The following is a 17548-nucleotide window of genomic DNA, read 5'->3' on the forward strand; positions in this document are numbered from 1 at the left end:
GTGAGGCCATAGGAGAAGCCACCACTGATGCTGCCTGGGTTTGTGCCTGATGCTTGCGGTGTCCATGCCATTCACTTGACTCCTCTTACTCATGCTCCAGCTGGATTTCTCTGCCCTCAGCTGCTCCGTCACCCTGTCAGGGGACTGTGAGGCTCCACACTCAGTCCCCCCTCTGTGAAATACCTGCTGGGAACACCTCACTGGGGCTGGATCCTGATGCTACAAAGTTCCTGAGCCAAGCAGGTTCCTTTAGGGCACTTGGCAGTGCTGTGACAAAGCAGAGAGGTTCACAGGCCAGGGCTCCTGGGCGTCTGAGGAGACGCAGTTCACCGGTGCTGAATCGCCAAGCCTTGGAATTAAACAGAGGGAGAGAAATGGGAGTGCAAATCGGTATTATTTCACCTTTCTTCATGTGCATGTGCCAGGCACAAGGATGCAGTTGGATGGTATTGTTGTATCTGCTGAGATAAGCAAAGCATCCAGTGGAGTCAGGAAGCTGCTGGTCTAAAATTAAATGACCCTTTGGGATGCATTGCAGCCAACTGCACTTAGAGCCACCGCTTTGGGGCCTGGCTGGGGCCTGTTGGTTTGGTCTGAAACCAATCAGGGATCCAGGACCATCCTAATGCAGTGTTCCAGCTTTTTCATTCTTCCTCGGGGGTCTGATCAGAATACGTATAGTTAAGAAAGGGAGAAATAAAGGGAGAGATCTTTGAGGCTCCTCCCTCCCTCCTCCAAAAACCCCCGCACCAGGAGACAGACGAGTCCATCACCTCTGCCCATTTCCCACGGCAGATCCCTGGAGCACAGCCCCCACATCCTAAAATTGGGAGTTAAGCCTGGAAGCGTAATGGAGGAACAGAAAGTGGGGATTCCTGCTTCCTGGCTGGGCTGTGATGGCCGGAGCTGGCCCAATTCGTCTGGAACACCCCGGGTGAAACAGACATTGAGGAGGGTGGAGGAAGGATGCAGGAGGAAGGATTGCAGGGGGGTCTGGCAATGCACAGGAGGGAACAGGAGGGTGTGAGGGGATGTGGGGGCCTGTGTGAGGGGTGCAGGAGAGGCGGGAGGCTGCAGCAGAGAACGGAGGGGGGTTGCGGGGACTCCGGCCCCGAGTCAGCCCACCCAGAGCCACCGTGGGAGCGGCTGGTGCGGGCGGGAGAGGGCGGCGGGCGCGGAGGCGGGAGCCCGGCACTGCCCCGCTCCGGCGGCGGCGGCGCTGCGGGGCCGGGGGAGGGCTCTGCCTCTGCTCCGGCCCCGGGCTCGGCCCCGGCCCGCCCAGCGCGGCTCTCCGGCGGCGCCGATGGGGCTGGGGGCCTGGCTGCGCTCCTTGGGCGGCTGCTGCGGCTGCTGCGGCGGGGAGGCGGCGGCGCCCGAGAAGGAGCCCTTGCTCAGGTGAGACCCCCTTTCTCCACAATTCCCCCTTCCCTAACCCCCCAGGGCCCTTGGAGGGATGGGGCTGAGCATGCCCCCCCCCCCCCCCCCCCCCACCGGCCCTTTCCCCCCCTGCTCCATGCAGGAGAAGGGATGCTCCCACTGGAGATGGGGCGCTGAGACCACGCGTGACCACAACCCCCCTTCACCCCGCCTTCCCACGCCGGTACCGTCCGGCACCGTCCGGCGCCTGGAGCCCTTTCCCGAACCGAGCCCCGGTTGCCCCCAGCCCGGTTCGCAGTGGGGGGGCTGACAGCCATTGCCGCCCATGGGGAGCTGACGGCAGACCCTTACGAGAGGCACCCGAGGCTCCCACAGGATCCCCCGGCTCCCCGGCTCCCCGCTCTAACAAGCTGCTTTCGGTTCTCTTTCCGCCCCGGGTTGGCTCCCCAAAAGGGGCCGAGAGTGTTCCTGACACGTCCTGGCGCGATGCACGCCGGGCTGCTGTGTGCCGTGGGGTTCTTCACGGGGATGTTGGAACCAAGAGCGGGGTCGGTTTGGCGTTTCCCACATGCTCTTCGCCGTAGGGACTGCTCTTGCCTTTCGCCTTTCAGCATGGGAGGTCCGAGGCATTGGACAAAAAGAGAGGGTGCCACCGGCGAATGGGGGTGCCTGGGTCCCTCCATGGCTATGCTGGGGGTCAGGCCCCACTGTCAGGCATTTCTGTGCTGTGCAGAGCTCTGTTCCCAGGCTGGGGATGCTGGAGACACCGCCACATGGCTGGAGCCGGATTGATGCGCAGGCACCGCACATCAGTCTGGGCTGGTTTCTGGAGAGCAGATTTGTCTCTCCTGCTGTTGGCTGCATCTGTCCTCACGGAGCCGTGAGGTTGGGGGGAATAGGGAGGTTGGGAATGTCATACAGAAAGATGAAGGAAGAGCTGCGGAGCTGTGCAAGCACGTAAGGATGCTTTGCATGTTGCAAAACATCCCTGCGCGGGGCTTGCGGCACTTCTCCCTCCTTCCCCAGGTGGGGTCTTGGCTGCTGCAGAAACCCGCGGTGGGTAACCCATCCCCGGGACAGGGCAGGACCCCAGACCCTCTCTGCATCATCACTGGGGCAAGAGGCGTTTTGAGGAGGGTGGGATGCACCCGAGGTGGCCTACATAGGTGTCGGGTGGTGGCAGAGCTAGCGGGAGGGCTTGAAATGCCCTGATTTCATGCTGTTGAAGCAGTCACCTAAATAATAACCAGATAATCCCGAGCATGGGGCCTCCAGCCCAGGAAATTGGCATTAACCTAACGAGAGCCAAGGGCCTGTGTGCTCCTTCCTGCCGCATCGGGCTGGAGCGCCTGTCCCTTGCCCAGCACCTTTCTTTAGTAACATGCCTTCCGCCGGCGATCCAATTAATGCTGGCTATAAGTAGGAAAAGCCTGCACGGAAGCTGGGCATTTGAAAGGCACCTGCACCTCACACAAGTGTGCCAGGGTAATTAATTTAACGGCCTAATCGCCGGCTTGTGCCTCTTCTTTGGGGTTTTATTTCAGAGCAGGGAGGTGCCGTGGGCGCTGGACTTTTTGCTGTAGCATCATTTCAAAGGAGTGAGTTGAGGTTCCAGACCTTTCAGCTGAATTTTCCTTTCTGGGAGCCGGTGTTGCCACTGCAGTGTTGCCTTTACAACTTTCCACTTTGTTTTTCCCCAAACGGAGCTGCAGCAGCTCTGTAAATCCAGCGTGTCAAAGAGTGAAGCGGTGAGGAGGAGGTAACAGCAGTATGGTTAAGGACATATGTTACCCGAGTGTATGGAAGGAAGGCTGGCTTCCATGAGGTGGGGATGGAGCACGGGTGCAGGCACAGCGCCAGCGTGGGGCTGAAGGAAGAGACCCTGGTCAAAGCTAGCAGCAGGGCCTGCCTAGCTGGGAAGGTGAGATCTAGCTTTAGTATACAGATGAACTGAGAATCTGGGCTCTGAACCCTGGAATGGGTTTAATCCCAACTGGAGCATACAAACAAAGGGAATCTGCTCAAAGGGCAGACAATGGCAGGACGAGGGGGATGGATTGAAGATGAAGGAGGGAAGGTTAATATTAGATATTGGGGGGAAGTTCTTTACAGAGAGAGTGGTGAGGTGCTGGAACGGGCTGTCCTGAGAGGTGGTGGGTGCCCCATCCCTGGGGGTGTTCAAAGCCAGGTTATATGGGGCCCTGGGCAACCTTGTGTAGATCCAGGCCTGGAGGTTAGTGGGCTTGCCTGTGGCAGGGGGTTGGAGCTTTGTGATCCTTGGGGTCCCTTCCAACCCAGACCAGTCTATGATTCTATGTATGCACCTCCCCACGAAGCAGAGATTTGTTGATGAAGCATTAGGACTCACTGCTTTTTGGATAAAGCCCCAGGTGTGAAATGGTCTGAGTCCCTTCCAGTCCCAGGGATGCTGCTGTAGCCTGCAAGGCAGGCTGCCGTTCCCATGTGCCTTTTTTCCCCTCCCATTCTTTCATTTGGAATGCTGCTCCAAAGTCCAACAGGCTCTGGGGGTGGTTCATTCTTGGCAGAGCTTGGGGTTGCTGACTCCTGGGCGCTGCTCATGGCCCTTACGGGCTGCTGGATGCTCTGTGCCCTGGTTTGGAAACCAGAGATGGATTGGGAAGCGCCTTGCAAGCTGCAAGGGAGTGGTTGGTAAAAGCTCAGGCTTAGTGGTATTGCCACATACTGGGTTTAAATCGGGCTGAGGTGGTAAGTCATGGAGTGGGAAGAAGCCCGTTGGGTGGGACCAGACTTGTGCTGACGGCACAGCTGGCTCCTGGGTCATCCCTGCCAGACCCGGGCCCTGCCTGTCCACGGCTGTGGAACGGTGTGAGTAAACCCATGGCAGCTCCGGGATAGGAGCGGCTGAGTTATGCCATCCACACCCTCCAAGTTACGTTCCTTGGCTTGGCTTTAATGAGAGATTATGAGAGATTAGCTTTTCCCTTATTACCTGTTGCTCAGGTTTTTGGGGTGTTGAAAGTCTAATTAACCTTCCTGCAGGAATGCTGATGACTTTTTTTTTTATGGTATTTTATCTGAGTGCTGGAGCTCCTCTTACCATCACTTTATGGCTTGGCATCACGACTGAAGCACCCGCGGCGCTACCTGGGGTTTCACTGGATGGGCTCCTTGCCGGAGGAGTGGGGCTTGGGGAGCAAACAGAGTGAACAGCGGGTTGTTGTAAGAGACACAGAATCATAGATGTTGGAAGGGACCCTGAGAGATCATGAGGTCCAACCCCCCTGCCAAAGCAGCTCCCTAGGACAGGTCGCACAGGTCAGTGTCCAGACGGGGCTGGAATATCTCCAGAGAAGGAGACTCCACGCCCCCCTGGGCAGCCTGTCCCAGGGCTCTGTCACCCTCACCATGAAGTTCATCCCCAGATTGATGCGGAACTTTGTGTGCTCCAACTTGAGGCCATCGCCCCTTGTCCTGTCCCCACAGACCGCTGAGAAGAGCAGGGATTGCCACAGGATGGCTGCTGACCAGTCAGCAAGGCCAAAAGTATTTTTCCATTTGAGTTGTCCCGCTCAAGCTCCTGGATATCTTCACTAGGAACTTTACTGAATCCTTGGCTAAAAGTTATCCTGGCAGAATCGAAAAACCCTGTAAAAAACCCCACCCTCATCCCAGTAGCAACACCAAGCCATGAAACATGTCCTTGGTGGGGACAGCCACCCAGAAGATGATGCTCTGCTTTGCTGACTGCTAAGTAAATACAGACTGGAGCTCACGAGCAGGTTGAGGAGATTCCACACCCCCCAAGGCCTGTGTCCAGTCGGCTTTTGAGTGTCTCCGAGGATGTAGACTCCACAACCTCTCTGGGCAGCCTGTGCCAGCGTTCACCCATCCCCCCAACGATTAAACCCAAGATGCAGTGTTTCGGTGTGTCCCATACTACGGGGTGCCCTTGGGAAGGGCCTGGCTCCGTCTCCTTCCCGGGAGGTACTTAAACACACGGATGAGATCTTCCCCATCCATCTCTTCCCTGAGCTAACCAGTCCTAGTGCCCTCAGCAGAGGTGGCCCATGTTTTGCCCGAAATAAAACCGTGCCCAGCAGCAACACCTTTGAGGAGGAGATCAGTAGAAGCTGCTTCTTCAGCCGAGGAGCAGAAGAGGCTCTGCATGTTGCTGTTCCCGTGCTCAAGGCATTCCCCTCTGTGGGGGACAGGTCATGCCATTGGGACTTTGGCAGGGTTAGCAAGGCAGACAGGAAGTACTCTCTGGAGCCACTGGGATTTCTGAGTCTCAAGTTAATTAGAACTGTTCCCATGTTAAGCTTAGAGAGGCCAGGAGTAGGGAGGGTGCTGCAGAAGTGGCGGGGAGGTGCTGCCTTTTGTCCTTGTAGAGGGATGCTTGCAGTTCCTCTGTCCTAGCTGCTGAAACAATCTGGTGTCATTAGGAAATACACCTGTCCGATGTCTTTCATGGCCGTGCTGCCTGGTTTGAGCTGCACCTTGCATGGTCAGGATGTTTGCAGAGGTAAAAAAATATCTGGCTGGCTTCAAGTTCCCTCCTCCTGCTCCTCTTCCTCCCCTCTCCCAGGCAGGACATTGTGCTGTGAGCGGGGATGGTGCAGCCCTTTACCCTGGGAGGGGAAGAGGGGGCAGCAGGAGGCTGCAGCAGCTAACTCTGCCCTTACCTCTTCCCCCCTCTCCGCAGTAACAACAACCCCTACGCCTCCTTTGGAGCCACGCTGGCGCGGGATGAGGAGCAGAACCTGTGGAGCACCCCGCATGACGTGACCCACACGGAAGCGGATGATGACCGCGTGCTGTACAACATGATCGTGGTCAGGAACCAGCTGGACAAGGACTCAGAGGTGAGGCGGTGCCGTTCCTCGCAGTGGGTTTCACCAATGGGGACTGAGACTCCGTGCTTTCATGGGATGCTTTGGCAGTGCCTTTCTTTAAGCACCCTTTAAGCCATTATGAAGACCCCTCAGCACAGTTCACAGAAGCATCGGGTGCTCCCACCCGCTCCACCAACCTCCAGATGTTATCCCATACCTCGCGTGGATGCAGCTGTAGCCCTGTCTCATCCCTGGGAGGCCAGGGGACAGCTGAGACCTGGGGGTGCACGGTGTCCTAAGCACCCCTCCAGCACCGCCACAGTGCAAACACATACTGGTGGTGGTGGCTGAGCATCCCAGCTCCGTTCCCTAGCTTCACAAGCTGCTTTATTTTCCATCTGATATTCCCGTAGTTTGGTCTGTTCGTGGCCCCACTGGCAGCGCCTCGAGCTGCTGTGCCGCCGCTCCAGTGATGTGTCAAGTTCAATACTCCTCTGACGGCTCGTCCGGCAATTAGCGGGACGCGGAGAGCTGGCACAGGAGGGAAAAGTCATCCCCGTTACGTAAGGGCTGTTTTGCAGCCCCGATCCCCTTTGCCCAAGGGCTTCAGCGCAAAGGAGATTTGCAGTGCCCTGATTAGGAGCAGGCTGTGAAGCCAGTGGCGCCGGGCTTCCCTCTCCCCAACTGCTTTTAAGACTTGAGGATGTTTGCAGGAAACAAATGGAGAGGAGCTCTGTGGAGAAGGGCCTGGGGGTCCTGGTGAGTGACAGGTTGGCTGTGAGCCAGCAGTGTGCCCAAGGAGGCCAATGGGATCCTGGGGGGCATCAAAAGGAGTGTGGCTAGCAAGTCAAAAGAGGTGATCCTGACCCTCTGCTCTGCTCTGGTCAGGCCCCACCTGGAGTATTGTGTCCAGTTCTGGGCTCCCTGGTATAAAAAACCACAGGGATCTCCTGGAGAGAGTCCAGCAGAGGATTACAAAAATGATTAAAGGTCTGGAGCATCTCCCCTATGAGGAAAGACTGAGTGACTTGGGGCTGTTCAGCCTGGAGAAAAGAGACTGAGAGGGGATCTGATCAATGGATATCAATATCTGAAGTGGGAAACACAAGGGGAAATGGCCAGCCTCTTCTTGCCAGCCACTTCTTTGAGCGCTTGGCCTGTCTTGGAGAAGATAGGGATCTTCATCCAGCCGAGGGACACAAGGACAGCTACTCGGAGCAGTGCCAGAGCTCCTCGTTTCATCTCTGCCCAGCTGAGTGGCCTTTAATTTGCGTCAGGGCTTGTTATGAGGCTCCCGCTATGTATAAACGGTGTCTGAGGGGCTGGGGATGCTAAAAAGGAGGCTCCCTGGGGAAGGCAGTGTTGGTTGTCAGCCTTGCCTGGGCCCCAGAGCATCAGTTCCGGGAGAGCAGTCTGGCGCTTGCTTGCCTTGACTCCGATGCTCTTGGATCTGCGGGGGTTTGAGCAGGTCTGAGCAGTTGCTGCACCTGCCAGTGAAACCAGAGGGTGCCAAGAGCATGGGGCTTCCCCCTCATAGCAGAGGTGAGAGCGCAAACCCCGGGGTTTTAGGCAGGGACCGAGGAGTCCAACATCTGGCTGGCTGTGAGGAAAGCCAACCCACGACAGGCTGGGTTTGAATCCCAGCACAGCACCCTTTGCAGCTATTGTTGCCAACATCTCTGCTGCCTCTGTTTTACAGCGGGGGAAACTGAGGCATGGTATAGAAGCTCAGCAAGGTGCTGTGGTTTCCAGCTGCAGGTTTCTTAGGGAGGGAGTTGGCTGGCAAACCCAACATTCCTGCCTTCATCCCCAGGTGCTGAAATCTCTCCTTTAAAAGTAGGCCAGATTGCCTTGCCCTCCCCTCCTTCCGAGACTCCAGCCTGGAGAGAGAGAATAAAAGTCTAATTGCAAACCAGCAGTGGGCTGCAAAAGCCATAAACTGCTTTGGGAGCTGCTCTGCTCCCAGACCCCTTTCCTGGGGAAAGCACATGGATGCTGCTGCAGGCCAGAGGAACAGCTGTCTGTTTGTACAGCGAACAAGTGGTACAAAACCCGAGGTGCTGCTTTTTTTGCCGGTTAAAACTGGCCTGAGGGGAGTACTACTGCCCATACCCCTGCTCCTTCGCAACATCGCCGTGCTGTGCGCTCACTGCAGGCTTTGCCATTCCCTGCTTCATCCTAGTGCGGGGATTGGGGAGGATCCCAAAGAGTGGGTCGCTCTGTGGTGCTGTACAGCATTGCCTCAGCCTCCAACCAGTCCCCCAGTTTGCTTCCTCAGGCTACCCCACTTCTGCTTTCCTGGGTATTTTCTCTTTTAAAACGGTTGTTCACACGGCGATGCGGCACAGCGAGCGGGGACAGGAGAAGCCTGGGACACAGCGTTGGAGGTCAGCGGTGGCTCTTTGCTGCCTGGGCACCTCTGCATCCTGGATTTCTGTATGTAAACCAAGGGATCAGTGTATGCACAGGGTCAGGCACCCCGACGCTGAGCCCATCCCGGAGCTCAGTCAGTTTTCCACGCATTAGACAATTCGTGGTGGGGCTGCCAGTGATGGTCAGCGTTGGCGTCCTCACTGGGGGTCAGTTCCTTGCCCCTGCCATGGGGCTGGTCCTACACCTGATCCCATGAGGAGCTGTTTCTTCTTCATGCCCCCTCCCAACAGCCATGCCCTGGGAAATTTAGTAGCTCCAGCCTGAGCTCGTCGTGACTTTAGGTTGCGTAAGGATGGCAGGGTGGGACGTCACGGTGCTTGCTTTGAAGAGCTTGCTGCCTTGGTTTAGAGCTCCTCACTCCTTGCTGAACCAGGGCAGCAAGCTCTTCAAAACAAGCACCGTGACGCCCCACCTGCGCCCTGTTTCAGCCCCGCTCACTCATCCTGCTTGATGCCATGTGCTGGGAGCAACGGCTCAAAGGGCCATTGACCACGGTGGAGCACACTGGAGCACTCCAGGGGTTGCCAAACCCACTGAGCAATAAGTACATGAGGCAAGATTCACTGGAGCCTCCTAAATCCATAAAGGCTGAGCAACTCGCAGCTCCACGTTTCTCTCTGTGCTTGAGGATAATAAACACGATGTGCTTGGATGCAGTTTTGGAAGTGGGGTGGGGGTTGTGTGTACAGAGGAAACCAGAAAAGCTGTCACTGAAGTGGGCTGGTAGAGCTGGTGTAGTCTCTGGAGATCAAAGCTGTCCTTAAAGCTTCTCAGAGCCTGGGTCAACATTTCAAGTACGGAAAAAAAGAGAAGAGTTTTGTTCCTGTTCCTGCCCTGCAGCATTGTCAAACCTGTTGTGATGTAAAGTAACCCCCCCCAAATCCGGAGGTGAAATGAGGCGCTCGAGGAAAACAGGATGTTATCTGTGGTGTGCTGCGCAGATACAGGGTGAGACGCTGTTCTAGCGTGTACCTGCCAGTGCAGAGAAAAGCACTTCATGGGCAAGGGGGACCAAAGTGGTCACCCATCCTCACCCTGATAGTCTCTAGGTTCTTTTCAACAACTGACACTATGAGCAGCATCCTCCTCCCAGCTTTCTCTGGGATGGATTGCTTTGACAGCATGGGGAATGCTACCATTGGGAACTGGGAAGTTTCCATATGAGCAGGGATGAAGAGTTGGGCAGTGCTTGCCTGTTCTCTTGGCACATTTCGTTCCTAGAGCTCTCCGTTACATCCCAACCTGGCTTCTATTTCATGCCCAGCATTTCCTCACTTCTGTTTGGCATTTGCAGAGTTAGTACATCCCACTAGAAAGCCCCAGGAAGTTTTCCAGATAAATATTTGAAGGGCTGAGTGCTCAGAGGAGAGACGCAGTGGGGTTTCCCTGCTGTTCCCAGGATATTCTCAACCCCTGCACAAAGGGCTTTCTCAAAGCCCCTGCCGATACTTGTTGTGCCCTGCTACGTAGGCTTACAAGGGCAAAGCCTATTGCAAAAAGCAGGGCCAGGAACCGCAAACCGCTTTCGTTTCCTGTGGTTTAACTCAGATTTTGGCAAAAGGGTGTTTTTCTTAATGGACCAACTCTGAAAGTGTGGCTGGGATGTCTCAGACCCACAGGAACACCAAGGGGTTTGGTACGGAGCCCCAGCTGCCTGCCCGGGGGCTGCCCGGCAGCGAGTGCTGAGCTGCTTCGGTCTCGTGATGCTGCCCGGACCCGACCGAATGCTCTCTCCACACGTCACATCATGGTGACTCACGGGATGTGATGGGCAACACCCTCCCCAGAGCCTCTGATGTTGCCCATTCCTATGCGGAAACGCGGGCAGGACAAGCTTTGCTCTTCCTCTGCTGTGTAGTTAGAGATGCATTTTAGCATATTTCTGGGGATGGGAAGATGCTCTTGACTTTATTTCCTCATTAAAACATCGCAACCCTCTGCCCACGGCATTTAGGAAGTCTCTACTACAGCCAAGGAGGAGAACTGGGTGATTTCCAAGGCTGACAGAGAACGTGGCATATGTCCCTTCAGGAGCTCAGCCCAAAGCCACCCATCCTCACCCTGATAGTCTCTAGGTTCTTTTCAACAACTGACACCACGTGCAGCATCCTCCTCCCAGCTTTCTCTGGAAAACAGAAAGCCATCCAACTCCATGCTCAGGCAAAAGAAATCTGACTCAAACAAGAGGTGTCCCCCACCAGGGACCACTGTTAGGCACTATTTCCCGTACCAAAGCTGCTCCTTTGCACACCCTCCCCCACAAAAAATTCTTCCTCAACAGCATGCTGTCAGACATCCCTGGGACTAAACATGCACTGTATTTGCTTCTGTAACGTGCCCCAGTAACCACCATGTACAAGAAAGCAGTGATCCCAGGGTCAGGGAACCTCCTGAGCTGGAAGGGACCCGTAAGGACCATGGAGTTCAACTCCTGGCTCCACACAGACCAGCCCAGTCAGAGTATGGGACCAAGCACATCGTCCAGAGACTTCTTACCCTCAGCCCAGCTGGGTGCTATGACCCCTTCCCTGGGGAGCCTGTCCCAGCACCTGACCCCCCTGTCAGTACTGACATCCAACCTGAACCTCCCCTGGCGCAGCTTCACTTGGGTTCTATCTCTGGTCCCCAAACAGAGGAGATGGGTACCCGCCCCTTTGCTCCCGATTCAGTAATGTAGCTTAAGACACAATTAATTCCTTTATGAGAAAGCCATAACCTAGATTCCCTTAAAATCAGGCAGGGGAAAGCCATGCCACTGTTAATCCAGAGAAAAGCAGGAGCAGCTTCCCGGCACGCTAAGCTTTGCTCTCCGTTCAGCTTAACAAGGAGTCAGGCTCACTCCCACGGGGGGTAAATCCCTGCAGCCCCAAAAGCTGCTGCCAGTTGCCAACAACCCACGTCTGGGGCAGAGGAATGCCTTTCCCACCCTACCAGCTTGCTAATTCAGCAGCGTGAGGCACGCCTGGAATCACGGTGTGTGTTTAAGCGCTGGGTTTATCTCCATGGCAGGACACGCACACGCAGATTTTCCCCACCGGCAACTGGCTTGCTCTCCTTCCTGCTTACACCTCAGGGTGCCAAGCAGGCTGAGGGGATTCTGAGGGATCCCTGCCAGTGGGGACCCCAGCATCGTGCAGCCTTTTTTTTTCCTCTTTAAGGCTTTCACGGTTGCAATAAACTTCCCACGATACTTTCTGACCAGGAGAAGCTTAGTTTCTAGTTCCAAGCCAGCGTCATGAGAGAGAAGCCTGTCCCTGCCTCCTTTCTCTGGACAAGGCACAAAGAGATATTTCCATGGAGTAAATTCTTTAAGGCACCAGGTATCAGAAAACTGGTGGGATTTCTAAAGCCCAGCTGACCTTCCTGGGTATGATTTAACCCCCCCCCACCCCGAACCCAGTGCGTCACCTGGGAACATCCCAGGGCGACAGCATGGGTTGATATCTGTTTATGCTGCAGTAGAGCATCATTGTAAGTGTGCTGCTGAGAAATGAGATTAATTAAGGTTGTTAGCACACGGAAATTATCGGTGATGCTACGACCCGCTGTGCAAACGCGTCCTTTGCTGGGCCTGCGTTGATTAAACTCAGCTAGGGAAAGGAGTCCCGCTTTTCTCATGGAATACGTGCATGAACCCATACTTGTCCAGATGTGATTAAATCCATGCTGGTGTAGCTTCAATAAATAACCTCAGAGCCTTCCCCTTCTGACAGTGACCCATTACATGGATGTAAAGCTTGAGGTGGAAGGATTTCAGGGGTATAGTCAAATGAGACATTAACTGCTAGCCGTTATTGCGTCAAATGACTCCAGCTCAGCCCTCAGGCATCCCTCTGCTCTTTAAAAAAGGGTACCCCAGCCTTTAAACAAAAAAAGAAAGTCTTTTCCCCTTGTTTTCCAGTACTCTGGAAACCTGCCTGCTCTAGCTAAATGCCAAACAAAGGGCTGGGCAGCTGGGAGAAGCTGCTGTGCATGTGACCCTGCCCAGAGCCATAACTTCTGTCCAAACTTTTAGTTTTCCGTGGGCTGTCATGGGCTGTAGGAATTGCAGAATCACAGAATTGTAGGGGTTGGAAGGGACCTCCAGAGATCATCGGGTCCAACCCCCTGCCAAAGCAGCTCCCTAGGACAGGTGGCACAGGGAGGCATCCAGACAGGGCTGGAATATCTCCAGAGATGGAGACTCCACACCCCCCTGGGCAGCCTGTCCCAGGGCTCTGTCACCCTCACTGGGAAGAAGTTCTTCTGCATATTGGTGTGGAACTCCCTGTGCTCCAACTTGAGGCCATTGCCCCTTGTCCTGTCCCCTCAGACCACTGAGAAGAGGCTGGCCATTTCCCCCTGTGTCCCACGCTTGAGATATTGACAAAAATTGATCAGATCCCCTCTCAGTTTTCTTTTCTCAAGGTTGAACAGCCCCGGGTCACTCAGCCTTTCCTCATAGGGGAGATGCCCCAGGCCTTTAATCATTTTTGTAGCCCTCCACTAGACTCTCTCCAGGAGATCCCTGCCTTTTTTATGCCAGGGAGCCCAGAACTGGACACAATACTCCAGGTGGGGCCTGACCAGGGCAGAGTACAGGGGCAGGATCACCTCCTTTGCCCTGCTGGCCACGCTCCTTTTAATGCCCCCCAGGATCCCAATGGCCTCCTTGAGCACACTGCTGACTCACGGCCAACTTGTCACCCACCAGGACCCCCGGTCCTTCTCTCCCCAGAGCTCCTCTCCCACAGCTCATCCCCGGTGCTGTGCCAGTTTAACTGCCAGGACATGAAGATAAGGTGTTGCAATAGCTTGCGGGAGGTAACGATTAACACGTGGTTGTAGTTTCTCAAGCTGTGAAAGCCGAAAAAAAACTTTATGCAACCTCAGGTTTTGCTGCTAGCTGGGGCATGAAGGTCTGGGGGAAAGGGCTTTGGACCAGAGAGACCGAAGTCTCTTGGATGAGCTGCATTTGGAAGTTCCTGTCGTTCTCCAGCCTCAGACAGTGTTATAATTTCCAGCAGAGATCTAGAACTGTTTTCTCCCTGTCTGACCAAGGAGACCACTTTGGTCTTCAGCAGCACCTAAGCTGAATTCCAGGCAACTGGAAGCCTGTTTTGTGCATGCAGGGAAGATAACAGAGATGCTGCCCCAAAATACTCCATGCTGGTCAGTGTCAACTCTGCCAGGGACACCGGCAGCCTGGCCATCGACCTTTGTGCAGCTCGATCAGCAGCACAACTCTGGCTCCGCTCCTAAAAGCTGTAATTCCTAGAAAAGCACCAGAGAATTGTGCGAATGACTGAGTGTCTCTTCACCCTCTGCCTTGCAGGAATGGCAAAAGCTCAACTATGACATTTATACCTTGCGGCAGACCCGAAAAGAAGTGCGGAGCAGGTGGAAACACATTTTGGAGGATTTAGGTAAGCTAGAGGACAAAAGGGTGTTGTTTCTGTCCTGCTGCATGAGTGGTCCTGTGATAGTTGAGGGTGGGAACAGCTCTGCAAAATCAGGCTGGTAGAGGAGGAGAAAGGGAGGAAGATAAAACATGGTTGTGAGCAACGCCACCAGGTAGCCCATGCAGCAGCTCAGAGTCTGGGGGAGGTTTACCAGACCTCCAACATGGGTGAGAAGATACAGGGCCACCGTGTCTGCAGGCACATCAGACCTGTGGGAGACCTTTCCAAGCTCAGCACATGCACTCATCCATGTTGTGCTTCCTTGTGGAAGCTTAGCAGGGATAGGTGGGACTTCACCACTTCACCCAGGGTTTTTCCAAGCAAGATAAGCAGGGAGAAGTGAGTATTCCTTTCAGATTTGGAACAGATCCATCTGTTTTCCTTCCTTAGCCCGTGCCAGCTGATCAGAGCAAACACCACCCCCCCACCCCAGTATGTCTGCTCCTCTGTGAAACATCCTTTCACCAAACAAAACTGCTCTCCAGCAGCCCTTCTGCTGCCATTTCCTAACCCGTGAGCACTGCACTGCACCTGCCGGTCCTGTGGGCTCAGGTGCTGCTCCTCTGGAGGAAGCAGTGGCAGGCGTGAGCGGGCTTTCCCAGTCGGAGCAGCGCGTGATGCTTGTGCCAAGGGGATGTGCCGGCACGGCTCATCAGCCTGGTGACTTGCATCATGCTCTGGGGGTGGTTAGCAGCTAAGGAGAGGAGGGTGTGTGTTGAGTGCACTTGTTGGGCCATCCAAGGATCTCATCACTGGGAGCAAAAGAGATGGGTATCTCAGCTACTCCTGCCCTACCTGCTGTTCTGGCACCTGGATGCGAGGAACATTATAAATTCATAGCTAGGTATCAGCCTTCATCTTCACCCAGGTGCTCACACAGCCAGTACAAGCACGGGAACGATCACTTGACATCCTTACATCTGTTGCTGCACGTTGGCAAGGGTTCTCCCACATCTCTCACGTCCACAGTGGCTCCAGAGCTGTTTTGCAAAGGGTGGGGAAGCTCAAGGCTGGGAATCGTTTGGCCTTAGTGACGTTGGACGTGCAACCAGATATGCAACTCCTTTCATAAATACATCTCTTCCAGGTTTCCAGAAGGAAGCAGACTCCCTCCTCTCAGTGACCAAACTCAGTATCATCAGCGACTCCCAGAACATGGGCAAAGCTCGGGATATCCTCTTAAAGCTGTCTGAAGAGACAAACATCTTCCCGACCAGCTGGGAGCTTTCTGAGCGCTACCTCTTCGTGGTGGTGAGTAGCTCCAAGCATGCCGTCCTCCCCACTGCCCCCATCTCTGTGAGTGAGCTCAGACGAAGGGGGGCAGGTAGGTGGTCCACACCAGAGGATGCTCAAATATGTGGTGGCATCTGGGACATCCCCACAAGATGCAAGATGTTGCACTTGTAACTTGGCTGTTCAGCATCCTTAAAAGGTAGCGCCATAAATTTGCCCCTCCAAGTTCCTTCAAGCCTGTGTAACTTTGCTCTTACAGCCTGTTGACCAAGTGGGAAAGGGCCATAGAATGCATTAGGTTGGAAGAGACCTTTACAGGTCTTCTTGTCAAACCCCCTGCAGTGAGCAGGGACATCTTCTCTAGATCAGGTTTCTCAGAGCCCCATCCAGCCTGACCTTGAATGTGTCCAGGGATGGGGCCTCTACCACCTCTCTGGGAAACCTGTGCCAGTGATCCACCACCCTCATATTGAAGAACTTTTCCCAAATATCGAACCTGTATCTCCCCTTTTCTAGTTTAAACCCATCACCCCTTGTCCTATCACTCCATGCCCTCAGGAACAGTTCTTCCCCAGCTTTCTCACAGGCTCCTTTCAGGTACTTGGAGGCTGCTATAAGGTCCCCTCACGTCCTTCTCCAGGCTGAACAAGCCCAACTCTCTCAGCCTGTCTTCATGTCAGAGGTGCTCTAGCCCTTTGATCATGTTTTTGGCCTCCTCTGGACGTGCACCAACAGGTCCACGTCCCTCTTGTGCTGAGGGCTCCAGAGCTGGACACAGCACTCCAGGTGGGGTCTCACCAGAGCAGAGGGGCAGAATCCCCTCTCTCAATCTGCTTTTGATGTAGCCCAGGATGCAGTTGGCCTTCTGGGCTGTAGACGCACATTAGTGGCTCACGTCCAGCTTTTAGGATGAGGCCTAATGCCTGGCTTAACCTGGGAGCAGCCGTGGAGTGAGGACCCTGACCAGGGAGCTGCCCAAAGCAGCCCGCAGTGACTGTAAAACCTGGTTCCTTTGGCAGGATCGCCTCATAGCTCTGGATGCTGCAGATGAGTTCTTCAAGATGGCCAGCATGGTGTATCCAAAGAGACCTGGTGGGGAAAGAATGGACGATAGCCACAAGACCCCGCAGTGCATCTCTGTCGTGATGCCCTGAGGAACGTGCTTCCCTGGCGTGAGATGGACAGCAGGTTTCTTTCCCTCTGGGACCAGGCTCCTCTGCCGAGGGGTTAGCACAAGTTAGCTCCTTGTTTTCCTGCAGAGAAGTGAGAGTGCCAGCTGGAGCAGAGCGAGGAGGTCAGCAAGCCATGCCCCGCCGGGAGGGCACAGGAAGGTGGACACTGGCCCCCGAGGTGCTCCTGGGCAGAAGGGAGCAAGAATTGCAGTAGCGTAGCCCTGGCGGGAGACCGCTGGCTGAGTAGCACGTCCACTAGGCATGGGGGGACCCACCATGCAAGGCATTGCTGCCTGTAGCTGCAAAAGTTGAGATGCCTCTAGTTACAAGTGCTGCGAGGAGATACATGTTTCCACGTTCTGCTGGTACCTGCCACCATCCCCTCCCTTGACTCTGCTAGCCAGGAGAACCATTGAGGAAGGAGAAATACCTCAGTTGCCTACAACTTCTCAATGTTTCTCTGCATGCTGGTCCTCTCCTTCCTCCCCAGCTCACAGCAGCCCTGCCAGGCTGGCCCCAGGGCATTGGGCAAAGAGGCAGGAGCAGCAGGGAGCTGGGAGAAGAGTTGGGAGGCGAAGCCTTGGACCAGCATTGCAGTTGGGTGCTCTGTCCCTGGCCAGTACTGGTTTGGAGGCATTTACATTGGTGGGAGGTGGGGGGTGCTCTGCTCAACCTCTTAAAAGAGGACAGATTTTAGGAAGGTGCCAAGGTCAGACCCACTGAAAATTTGATTTCTGTGATATCCTCAGATGGGTTCCCCGATATCTTAACATCTGAAAGGTTTGGTCTTAATTGCATAAGAGAAACCTCCACTCTAAAAGCTGCATGTACTGTCAAAGTCTTCCATCCCTGATGAAGATTTTTAGTGCACACCCTTTATATCCTGTTTGTTTGTCTGATAACAAGCAATAATTTTAAAGCACTGAATTGGATCATACACAACCAAGTGGAAGCTCTTCCCTGGTCAGCCCACGTGCTGCTGTTTGGCCAGTTAAAAATGTTGGTTCCATGGGATCTCCCAAAGTAGCGAACCAGAGCTTGTGTTTGTTTATACCTACAGCGGTTGGAAAGTCTGTGT

General features: G+C 54.7%; 1 protein-coding gene across 1 annotated transcript; it reads left to right on the plus strand.

Moving 5' to 3' along the window:
* Positions 1 to 1303: 1303 nt before the first annotated feature.
* Positions 1304 to 16452, plus strand: MREG (melanoregulin; the record flags this gene model as incomplete). The annotated part of the gene is made up of 5 exons (XM_084265189.1): positions 1304 to 1395; positions 6062 to 6221; positions 13939 to 14029; positions 15153 to 15316; positions 16318 to 16452. 5 exons carry the CDS (start codon positions 1304 to 1306, stop codon positions 16450 to 16452), a joined length of 642 nt encoding a protein of 213 aa, XP_084121315.1.
* Positions 16453 to 17548: the final 1096 nt, after the last annotated feature.

Source organism: Gallinula chloropus (genome assembly GCF_964237585.1).
Source record: "Gallinula chloropus genome assembly, chromosome: 5".
NCBI classification, from domain to species: domain Eukaryota; kingdom Metazoa; phylum Chordata; class Aves; order Gruiformes; family Rallidae; genus Gallinula; species Gallinula chloropus.